We start from the raw sequence: 11,907 nt of genomic DNA on the forward strand, positions 1-11,907 counted from the left end.
CTCCTCCCGTGGATTTTTCAAGCCCTGTCTCAGGGGAAATCACAAAGCCAAGTCCTTCCCTGCCAGAGAGCCCACCAGCAGATGGCAAACAAGGAGAGTCTCCCCCAGAATAACAATGTCCCCATTTGGAAAAAAGGGGGCACCTTCCCCAAAGAAAAGGGGGTTCCCTCCCCAGAAATGAGTCTCCCTTCCCCACCCCTCACAACAGGAAGAATTAATTTCCCTGACATGTGGGGGTCTTTTCTCCTGCACAGGCTCTGTCCCTCAATTCACAGCGAGGGTACCGCCCGCACCACCCCCGATGTGAGGCTGAGCAACTCCCCCGGCCCACGCCTTGGCCTTTTGCCTATAGTGTCATGGCGTCGGGAACAATGGCTGCGGGCCACGTCACGTGATACAGCTATCGCCTCCCTCGCCCGGTAGACTACGATCCCCATAGTGCTCCGCGGCGGCACCGGGCGGAGGGTCCGCTTCAGCCGCCGCCGCCGCAAAGTGTCGCGGCGTTCTTTACGGCTGAAGCTTGAGCTTGCTTTTCCGCAGCTTTGCCCTGCCCTCCTGAGCCGGAGGTTCTGAGCCCTGGGATGTAACGTGCAGGATGGGAGGTCGGTCTTGAGCTCCCGCCGCCCCCAGCCGGACCGAGCGGGGCCCCCCTCCCCCGGGCAGGATGGAGGAGGAGAGCATGGAGGAGGAGGGGGGCAGCAGCAGCAGCTATGAGGCCATGATGGACGATCAGAACCATAACAACTGGGAGGCCGGTGTGGATGGCTACAGGCAGCAGCGCCCTGCGGGCCATGCCCAGGCCCCCCTCGGGGACAGGGCCCTGCAGCTGCCCGCGGATAGGAAGGGCCCCCGGGGGCAGCCGCAGGAGGAGGAAGAGGCCCAGATGGTGCCCGAAGCCAATGGCCTGATGAAGGGCTGTGACTCTGCAGGGGCTGCTGGCAAGGGAGGAGCCGTCGCTGCTGCCACCATCAACACCTCCACCTCCAAGTTCTGTGAGTGACAGAGCCTGGCCTGGCCCGGCCCGCCCCGGAGAGGCCTGCACCCCACCCCGAGACTGCCCCTGGGTCCCACCAGCTTCCCACACATACACCCTGTGACCAGGCGGCCCTGGCCTGGAGTCTGTCCCTGTGTCGCCCCTGGCATACTCACACTCTGCGCCTGGGGTCTCCCAGCCTGCCCTTGTGATACACGTGCTGTGTCCGGGGCCTGGGAGTCTACCCTCACTGCCACTGCCCCACCCCCTTCTGTAAAACGGGGCTGAAGCTGGGACTTCGCTTGTGTGTCTGAGCTATGCTTCCCTCCACTTCCTGGAGTCTAGGCTGAAACTGTCCTCTCTCCCACCATGTGTTTGCCCTTCTCATCCTGCTGCTTAGCTAAAACTGTCACTGTCTTTCGCGCCTCCTTCCCTTTGAACGCTCTCTTTCCCCCACATGCCTGTATGGGCCTTGAGTCCGTTCTCAAACTGGTCCACTTCCCTGAGGTGGACTTCTCACTTCCCTGTCTCAGCCCTTGCCTGTATCTGAACTAAGAACAAAAATATTTGAATGGTTGACTGAGTTGGAAGTAGAAAGCATCCCTTCGCACTCATCCTTCCCACTTGCCTCAGAGCTGGGACTTCCCATGCTGCTTGGCTCCTCACCTGGTGGGTTCCAGGTAGTTTGGTATCAAGTATCGAGTTAGCCGTGTTAGTCTGTGTCCACCAAAACAATGAGGAGTCCAGTGGCACCTTAAAGACTAACAGATTTATTTGGGCATAAGCTTTCATTGTTAAAAAAACCACTTCTTCAGATGCAGTTGCATCTGAAGAAGTGGCTTTTTACCCACGAAAGCTTATGCCCAAATAAATCTGTTAGTCTTTAAGGTAGTTTGGTAGATTCAGAAATGTTTCAGAAAGGTCACAATGGAATGTCATTTCATCTTCTTCTGAATGAAATTTATGAATTCTGCAAGAAATCTTGAAATTTAATTTTTCATTCTGTTTTGGAACAATTTTGTTAAAAACAGAATTTCAGAATTTTCTGTGTAATGTGAATTCCAGTTTTCAGACAACTCTGTTTTTTAGGTTTGAGGGTGAAGGAACTGCTGTGTTTGCTTTTGTGTTGTGTGGGTCTCCTAAAATATAGATCTGTCATTATAATGGCAGATTTCTTTTTTTTTTAAGCATATTTGAGCATTTGTTCCCAGAGCTCCCATGAAATAGCTATGTACTAGTAGGTATGCAGACCTTCACTTATCTTCAGAATTCCCTTATCCAGTACTGCTATGTAAAAACTAGTAAAATGGTTTAATCAAAATATTTATGAAATCATGAACAAATGTTTGGTTCATTAGAACTCCTCAGTGTGATCGTCAGTGGTTCTCAACCAGGGGCCTGAGGCCCCGTGGGAGGCCATGAGCAGGTTTCAGGTGGCCCTCCAAGCAGGGCCAGCTTTAGACTTGCTGGGCTCCATGGCAGAAACCCGAAGCCCCACCCCATGGGACTGAAGCTTGGTGCCTTGAGCCTCGCTATCCGGGGCTGAAGCCAAAGCCTGAGCAGTGTAGCTTTGTCGGGGGCCCCTGTGGTGTGGGGCCAGGTAATTGCCCTGCTTGCTACCCCATAACGTTGGCCCTGGCTTTTATATGCAGAAAAACAGTTGTTGTGGCACAGGTGGGCTGGGGAGTTCTTATAGCATGAGGGGGCTCAGAAAGAAAAAGGTTGAGAACCCTGTGGTAGATCATCTTGGCCTATGACAGATAAACCTTGGTGGTATGTGTACATGAGCAACATAGATCTTAGCTTCTGCAGCTGCTGCTCAAATGGCATAGTCCTTAGAGGCACTGTGATCTGAATGCAGGGCCAGGAACTCCTTTTGTTTTAATTCTGACTCTGACACTGACTCTATTCTTGGTCTTGGATAAACCATTTAATCTCTCTGCCTTAGTTTCCACATCTGAAAAATTAGGATAATAATTACTCCACAGGTATGTTCTGAGGATGTTTTGAAGAGATAAGTGTGTGGGAGTGAGGAGATGGAAGAGGAGGGACAAACCAACAATTTCTCTCCTGCCTTCCCTACCTCAGCAGCAGCTTACTGTCTAAACCAGGGGTTCTCACAACAAATGTTTTGGTGCCTCAGAGTGTGGCCACTAACTCTTGCTGGTGGCCACTCTGACAATTTTTCCTAAAATACTTTAGGAAAAACAAATAAATATGCACATATACACGTCCAAATCATTGTAATTTATTTATGCAGTAGGAAGGTGGTAGGAAATAGAGCTCCCCATTCAGTACACCCAGACTTTGCGTCTATTCTTGTGCTCAGTGTGGGTCATGGAGCAGGAACCCCTCACCTTGCCGGGGAGCTGCCAGGCCTGTTGAACAGCTGTGGTATCTATAGCAACTGTAAACAGCAAGTGCGGCCCCAGGCAGGGAAAGTGCCAACCCATCTCTGTTCCTGCCTCCTCTGGCGCTTCAGCGAGAGCCCTCCCTGGGGAAGGTGGGCCGGGAACTCACCAGCCACCGGTGGAGTCCCAGGCTTCCTGTGCCCCAGCTGGGTGGGAGCAGGGGAGATGCCCAGGGGAGTGCCCCAGTGACCGAGTGCCACAGCTGCCTCCACTGACAAGAGCTGCCTCCGACACTGGCCCCACTTGTTTCCAGAGGTGCTGTCCGGAGCCCCCAAGGAGGTTGCGCAATGCAGGGCACCGATCCCTGCTGGCAGCACCAGCGTAAACACCAAAGCGGTACATCTCGCTGCCCTTGGTAACAGCTACTCAGGAGCAACAGCTGGGTGCTGCACGGAGGGGCTGCTGCTTTGCCGCCCCCCCCCCCCCACCGCCCGTCCCTCTCTGCCCGTGCTTTGGAGGCTGTCATGGCTGCAAAAAAATCCGCCTTTGGCAGCATGTGAGAAATGCTGGTCTAAACTACTCTTCAGTCTTGCAGTTTTAAAATACATACAGGCGGTCAAATCTATTTTAATGTATAAATAATATTCTGGTAAGGTTGGTAGACCTAAAACTAGATAGACTTGATGTTGCATATTTAATTTCACATTGTCCTCCTTTTGTTCCCATAAAAGACTTAAAAGAAGTTACCTCTCCGTTGCAAGTTTTGTTGTACATCGCCAGATAGATGATTCTAAACCTAATATTTATAGAAGCCGTTCATTTTATAGTTTTTTTTCCCTAAGGTCATTAGAGAGTCAGTTCATGTTGTTTTACTTAAAATATTGAGAATTTATCGATTGTGTTTGTAATCAGATCGTAGGATAATTGTAGAGAAAATGGGTAAAGCGCAGTTTGCATCAACGCACAATGTGGCTGTAAACTGTTTTAAGTTCGGCTTTAGCTCTACTTGCAAACATGGCTAATATGGGTTTGTCGCTCAGCTTAATAAATCATTGTTTGGCAGTGCAGATAGCAGCAGGATGATTATGAGATATGCTGATATGTGTTTACCCAAATTATGTAAGAACTTAATTATAAAGCATTCTGTGTTCATTTTTCTGTGTAACAAATCCATTGATGTAGACAAAAAGTTTGAAATTTACTCTTGGTAAGCATTTTGAGTAGTGAGTGGGAAGTAGTGGTGTGTCATGCAGCCACAGAATGGATTCATAATTTTGCTACGGTATGCCAGGCTATAGCTGGGGAAAAATTTCATTGGACATTCTTTTAACGTCCTGTACTACTTTGTTTAAAAACAAAGGACAATGGGGAATGGTCATCATATGAAGAGCAGCAATTTCTACAGGTAAACTCTTCATACAGCATATGAGAGAATGTTTTCCAAAAGCATTCATTCTTAGAACTAATTTGTTATAGTTGTGAATGGTGATTGCAAGAGGAATACTAGAGTTATTTTTATTCATACAACAATAAAAGAGAAGTATGAGTTGCAGGGTGTGCTTGGATACAGGTGAGTCGCATCATACATGCATTTAACTTAAGAAAATTCAACTATACGCGCTCTGCAAAAAAAAGAAAAAAAAAAAAAGAAAAATAACAAGATACCTGTAAATAGTGCAGGCGATTCCGCCCACCATTCCACTCAATGAGCTTATGTCCCGGAGTGAGCGTGAGATGGGAAACTTGAATCTGCTGTTCCCTCAGTCAGTCTCAGTTCCCGCATGCCTCTCATAGTGTGAGCATCTCGCCACGCTGAGTGTGATTCTAGTGTTTAAAGATACTGTACGTATTTTTCGTACAACATGGCCCCTAAACGCAAGCCAACTACTTCATCTGGTGCTCAGCCGAAGAAACAGCGATCTGCTCCAGTGCTGGAGGAAAAACTGGCTGTGTTGGACTTAGTTAGAGACGGTATGTCGGTCTCCAACATGGCACGTAAATATGGCCGCAAAGAATCTAGCATCAAGATTAGAGAGAGAGAAATTTGTCATGCTGTGGCATCAAGTGCTCCAAAAACTGCTAAGATGAGAAGCCAGGTGCGTGATGAGACTTCAGTGAAGACTGAAAAGGCATTAAACTTATGGCTGGAAGACATGAACTGTAAACGTGTGCCTATCGATGGCAACACTTTGCGAGAAAAGGCTCTTAGCCTTTGTGTGCTGTTCAAACCTCCCACCAAAGAGGGACAGCCTTCTGATGAGAAGGAATTCAAAGCCAGCCAAGGTTGGCTTAACAGTTTCAGGAACTGCTTCAACACAAAAACGTACAGACTACCGGTGAAGCTGCATCTGCCAATGAAGAGGCTGCAAAAGCCTACCCTGAACAATTAAAGAAAAATCATAGAAGAAAAGGGCTATCTTCCGGAACAAGTTTTTAATGCTGACGAGACTGGGCTCTTCTGGAAAAAAAATGCCCAACAGCACTTACACTTCGAAATCAGAAAGACAAGCCCCTGGCTTCAAAGCAGCTAAAGACCGTGTGACTGTGTTGTTTTGTGGTAATGTGGCTGGGCTTACTCTACAGGGCTGCAAATCCCCGTGCCCTAAAAGGCAAGAACAAAAATCTCCTGCCTGTGTCCTGGCAATCAAATAAAAAGGCTTGGGTGACGTCAGCAGTATTTTTGGATTGGTTCCACAAGTGTTTCATTCCGGAGGTGAAGCGGTACCACAAAGAGAAAGGACTTGACTTTAAAGTGTTGCTGATTGTAGACAATGCTCTTGGCCACCCTGTGGCACTCTGGTTTGCGCATAATGATGTTGAAGTCGTCTTTCTCTTCCCCCAATATCACCTCCAACCAAGGCGTGATTTGCTGTTTCAAGGCCACGTACACGAGGCTTACGTTCTCACGGATACGTAGCGCTATGGATGCTGATCCCAATCTTAATGTGATGGAGTGTTGGAAGTGCTTCAACATTGCCAATTGCATCACTTATATTAAACAGGCAATGGATGCAATCAAGCCTGAAACAGTCAATGCATGTTGGCAAAACCTATGGAAAGAATGTGTGAATGATTTTAAGGGTTTCCCGACCATTGACAAAGAAGTGAAACTCATTTTTCAGGTGGCCAGGCAAGCGGGTGGTGATGGCTTCGTCGACATCCTTGAGGAAGAAATTGAAGAATTAATTGAGAGCCATAGAGAAACGTTGACTAACGAAGAGTTAGAGGAACTGATAAAATCGTCTACAGAAGATGAAGATGATGATGATGACCAGGAAGAGCCAGCAAGTTGGAATCTTCATAAATTTTCTGAAGTGTTCCAAGCAGTGAAACACTTGAATGATTTAATTTCTGAATACGATCCCTCTATGGAACAAAGCCTCAAAATCACACATAGTATTATGGACGATTTGAGACCATATCAAGAAATGTTTGAGCAGCTCAAGAGACAACAGCGACAGTTGCCGATCACCATGTTTTTCAAGGGAAAAACAACCAGCAGCAGATGAGCCTATGCAATCAAGTTCTCGAGCTGAACCAGAGCCAACCACTTTGTCTACGACTCTCTCTCCGTCACCCAAGCTCTCCATCACCTCTGTCTCCTGGGCTGACATCAAGCCCTGATGACCCCCTGTAATTACCCACTGTAATTAAAAATACAGTACTGTAAAATTATATTTTGCATATATACTCTTTATTATTTACTGTCTACATTATACATGTATACATATTACTGTACAGGGTTGTATGCACAAAACCATGTACAGTATACAGTACTTTATGGGTGATTTAAGGGATATTTAAGGGTAATTTTGACTATACGTGATTTTCGCCTTACGTGCTAACTTTAGAACCTAACCCCCGTGTAAGATGTTACTCCACTGTGTATTGGTATATTTGAATGACACTATCTAGCAGGCTTTGCTAGTTTAGTTGGAATTCTCTCAACTATGCTTTGCAATTGCCTAGAATGCAGTTTCTTCCAACTGGCTCTTCCTGATCTGAATTACCTAAGACCTATTAAATAGGACTTGCACTGTAGTTAAGAATAAAGATTTACATTACTCTTGGAGGCCCTGTGCCAACCAGTTTCAGTCAAGCTTTCGCCTCTCTCATTTAACACTGCTGATGAATCTTTCTGCATTTTCAGCTTTCCCCCTCTCTTCTTATGCTGACTTTTCTTTGTTTTGGAATAATGCACTTCACAAATCCACATGGACTGTGAGACCCTTGTGAACATCAAAAGACCCAGAACATATGATTTAGCATTTAGCCATGATGACAGTTTGCAACCATTGTTTGGATGCTCTTTCTGAGAAGGAGTGGGTCCCTATAGGTGATTTAGAAACTGTAATCACCTTGCATTCATGTCCATGTTAACTCTTTCAGTTTTTCCTTTTTAAAATTTCTTCACTTGCAGGATCTTTTAGTGGATCTGTGAATTTAAATCTGTCTGGAGGAGAGTGTTTAGGGACAAAGTGCTTCAGTGTTTTTTTAATTTGTCACTTTGTGCTATACAGGAAGTGAGGTTAGCATAAAAAGAACTTTGCAGCTTTCTTATCAATTTCAAGTTTATTTTATGACAATTAGTGATTGCTCTTTGCTGCTTCTTGGCATTTGGATGGCTTCTGGATGAAGTTGATGTGGAAGAGTTCATGGAAGGCCTGGAACAAGAATATTTTTTGGCAGTATTTCAGTTATGACCGTGAGATTGAAAATGCTTGTTGCAGTATAAAACTCATCAGCATTCTGCTTTTCCACTTTAATAGACAACATTTAATTCACTGGCACATTTGACTTTAGGCTCTGAAGAAACTGAATGCTCATCTCAGAAAGTGTAGAAAAATTCCTTTTATCTTGCTACTTTTCAAATCTTGGCAAAGTTTACAATTTACCTGGGAGGAATTGTTTGGTTTACTTCTGTCCCTTTAATCACCAGTTTTCTATCACTTGTTTCAACAGTAGTCATAGTGTGTCAGATAAAATCACACAGTGATAGCTGGTAATCAGTAATTTGCAGTATTGATCAGCAGTTTTCACATTTAGTATGGTTTGAATGTGAAATAGCCCCTGGATGAATTCAACACTGAAAAATAAATAAAAAAAGGTTGCCAGATTTATGTAGAACCACGTTGTCAGCTGCCTTTTGGAGAATTGTATAGCTCATACCACGCCAGAATTTTCTTCTGATATTTTAGAATGTTTTCACTTACAGATAGAAACTGGAGCCTAATGATGTTGGTAGTTTAAAAACAAAATAAAAAGCAAATAACACTTACTTTCAAATATGTGCGATATTCATAAACAAATGGAAAAAAATAAAAATTATTACCCTAAAAACTCACTGAGTTGATCTTCCCACCCCCATCCTGCCCTTGCTCTCGGTAAAACTGTTTTTGCACAATCTTGATGTTAACCCTACGGAAATGATCATCAGGCAGCATTGTGCTAATTCAGCATTTATTCGGTGTGAATAGATATGGGTGGGAAGAAAGGGATGTGATGTATATGAGAGCAAGAGTTCTTAGAATTCTGGAGAAACTTATTTTTTTTAAGGGAAAGAATAAAATTAGCAGGAATTGGACAGTGCACAGTCCTTGGACCGTTTGATATATAAACATTTTGGTTGGCTTCAGTTGAAAGCTGTGTGGTGGCAATCAAGTGCACTTTACTCCTGAATGGACTAAATAGGGTTTGTAATAGCTTTCTAATTAAAATCTACTACACAATACTTCCAGAATCTATAGGTTCTAGCCAGTTAGTACACTGCAACCGCTACCTCTGTCAGAGGGTTATTCATAAAAGTGTCACTTTACCCCTGCCCCCTTCGAGACTGAAACGGAATAGGTTTTCAGGTTTCTAGTGCTTAATTCTTTGTGGTGCCACAAAAAAGTTGATAGGGCTTATCACTCCATTTAAAAATTGATTCCATGTAGTTCCAAATTAGTTCTTAGGTCACTCGATCTCTTTGTCAGGGTAGCATAGTTAATTACACTCAAATCTATACGAGGATTTGGACTAATATTTAGTGTTGGCTGCATGGAGGCATTATCTTTTGGATGAGACTTTAAACTAAAGTCTCTTCTTTCTCTGGTGACCAAACCATTCTTTTTAATACAAGCAGATTAGGCTGTCCAAAGCTACATGTAAGGTTTTGTTGAGAACAGCTACCCAGATACTAGACTATTATGAGTCTTAGGGCTAGATCCATAAAGCAATTTAGGTACCTAATTGCCACTTTGAGCACCTAAATCCAGAAATTAAATCCTCAACCCCCCTAGTCAGCTGCCACCTAACTATGTAGGTGCCTAAATTCCCACTTGTAAAGTTCCCATGACACCTACATTTCTGTTGCTGGCCATGTACACAGCTGCCTTAGTCCTGACACCACTGAGCAGTTTGGTGATTAAGCCTTGGAGGATGCTCAGACTAAATATTTCCCTGCCTATCTCTCCTGCAGGGCCAAATCCTGTAGACATGTTCCCAGGCATCCTACTGGATCAGGCCATGCATAAAAATCCAAGGAGAAGGAGGTGGTCTCTCTGTTATGCACAATAACCCAGGGGTTAGAGCATTCACCTTGGATGTGAGAGACCTGGGTTCAGGTCCCCCCCTCTGCTGATTTGGATCAGGCTCTTGAACCCAGGTCTCCCACCTCCCAAGTGAACTCCCTGAACACTGGTGTGGGTATTATTCTGTCAAGTTGAAGCTGTTCCACTTTGTATAAATTACTTAAATAGTCCTTGTGCCAGAGAGAGCGAGACTGATTCTCTAGCACAGTGGTGGAGGCGTTCACCTAGGAGGTGGGGATTTGAACTTGGGTCTTATGTTCCAATGACTATTTAATTATTTATATTGCTCTCCTCAGTGTTTGCTGTTGGCTAGCTTAGGCGGCTCCCCACTCAGCTTGCTGGCTTTTGTGGATCCCATTCTTAGATGCCTCACTCTCCCCATGCATTGCATAGGGAGCCTGGTTGCCCAGCTTGGGGCCGTGGATTCCACTAAGTGACAGGGCACCTAAATGTTACATATTGTAGTGCTGAGTTTGTCCCCTTTGTGGCTCTAGTCCTTAGTGTCATAGGTAACTTTTACTTCACTGATTTGCTGGAGTAGAGTGGCGTGCTGTCAGAACGAAGGTTTAGCTGTGGCTAAGGCAGGCTACAATACTTGATAGGCGTGCTACGTACACTGCTGAGTGTCCTAAAGCCCCTGGTGTCCATCCATTTGCAATGAACAGAATGTATAACAAATATTAAGCAAGAGTGAACAAATAGTTTTGCCAAGATGGGCTGGCAGTATAGCATTTTAGAGTTATACAGTCAGCAAAACTGCTGAATCTGAACTAAATGTTATAAGAAGAAATATGTAAAGTACCATTCTACTGAGAAATCTTTTCAATTCAGTTCTGCTTTTGATGCTGCTATTCAGACACTTGCTTGACTCGCACCTCTTTCCATGCCCTTTGTATCTTTCTTTTCTTGTGTTTGTCTTTTCATGTTGCAAGTTTTGCCTGAAATCCTCTCCCTCTTGTTGCATTAAGCTACCATGCTCCCTTCATTCAAATCCCAAACTAAAACCTGTTTAGTTCACTAATCCCATCAATGTTAATCCACCAAAGAGAGTAGTGATGCTATATTTAGAAAAGTATTTAAAATACCTTCATGGTTTCTGACTATATCCCTCTCCAAAATGTTTGAATTTATATTGTCCATTTAGAATGTGAGCTATTTGGAACTGGAGCAGTCTCTTCTTGTGTTCTGCGGAGCACCAAGCTCCCTGCTCAGATGATAATACAATTTTGAACAGATCAGTTCTGATTTGGTAAAAAACGTGCTCTGTATTGTATTGACTGTTTGGTGTCTTTGGGCTAGTTGGAACTTGCGTTCAAGCTCCCTGAGAGCAAGAGCTAGCAAAGTGGTTCTGCTAATGCAATACACTAGGTGTTTTCGAGGGAAAAGGTGTTGTTCATTCTAGAACAGCTGGAATTGTTCCATGGGTAGTTAATCAAGCTTCCTTGTCTGAGAAGAGAGAGCTTTAATTTCAGATGTTAGGGGCTTGACTGTGCCTGTGTGGATGCCCAAAGTGTGTGGGGGAAAAGGACACAAGGAACAAAAGTGGGATGGTGGTTGAGCTCAGTAGTATATATATAGTCCTAGGTACTTATGTCCCCCATTACCATAATATCTGAGTGCATTGCAATCTTTAATGTATTGCTTCCTGCAACATCCCTGCCAGGTATGGGTGTACTATGCTTCTCTTATAGAAGGAGAACTAAGGCACTGAAAGATATAGGGGTTGTCTACATGGTGCCTTATTTTATACCGCAGCCAGTGTAGACTAATATTCACTGGTGTGTTGTGCACTAACTGGCTCATATGGCCCCTTGCTGGCATGCACAAAAAGTTCCCTAGTGCGTGTTAATGGTCTACATCAACACACACTAGGGAACTTTTAGGATATGTCTACACTGTTTTAAAACTGGTGGCAGTGAGTGTAGAGACTTGAGCTCAGGCTATGGCACTAAAATCAGTAGCGTAGATGTTCAGGCTTGGGCTGGAACTCAGGCTCTGAAGCCTGGGGAGG

General features: G+C 44.7%; 1 protein-coding gene across 3 annotated transcripts in view; it reads left to right on the forward strand.

The window, feature by feature from the left end:
- Positions 1-434: 434 nt before the first annotated feature.
- CACUL1 (CDK2 associated cullin domain 1) overlaps positions 435-11,907 on the forward strand; it is an 80,266-nt gene continuing 68,793 nt past the window's right edge. Inside the window, exon 1 of one of the 3 annotated variants that reach the window (XM_007064220.4) lies at positions 435-992. In XM_007064220.4, the coding sequence (XP_007064282.3) occupies positions 665-992 (328 nt within the window). In that variant the 5' untranslated portion in view covers positions 435-664. The remainder of the gene's footprint in view (positions 993-11,907) is intronic. The other 2 variants (XM_043551125.1, XM_037904032.2) reach the window with 2 other exon arrangements.

The sequence above is a fragment of the Chelonia mydas genome, chromosome 7 (assembly GCF_015237465.2).
Source record: "Chelonia mydas isolate rCheMyd1 chromosome 7, rCheMyd1.pri.v2, whole genome shotgun sequence".
Classification (NCBI taxonomy): domain Eukaryota; kingdom Metazoa; phylum Chordata; order Testudines; family Cheloniidae; genus Chelonia; species Chelonia mydas.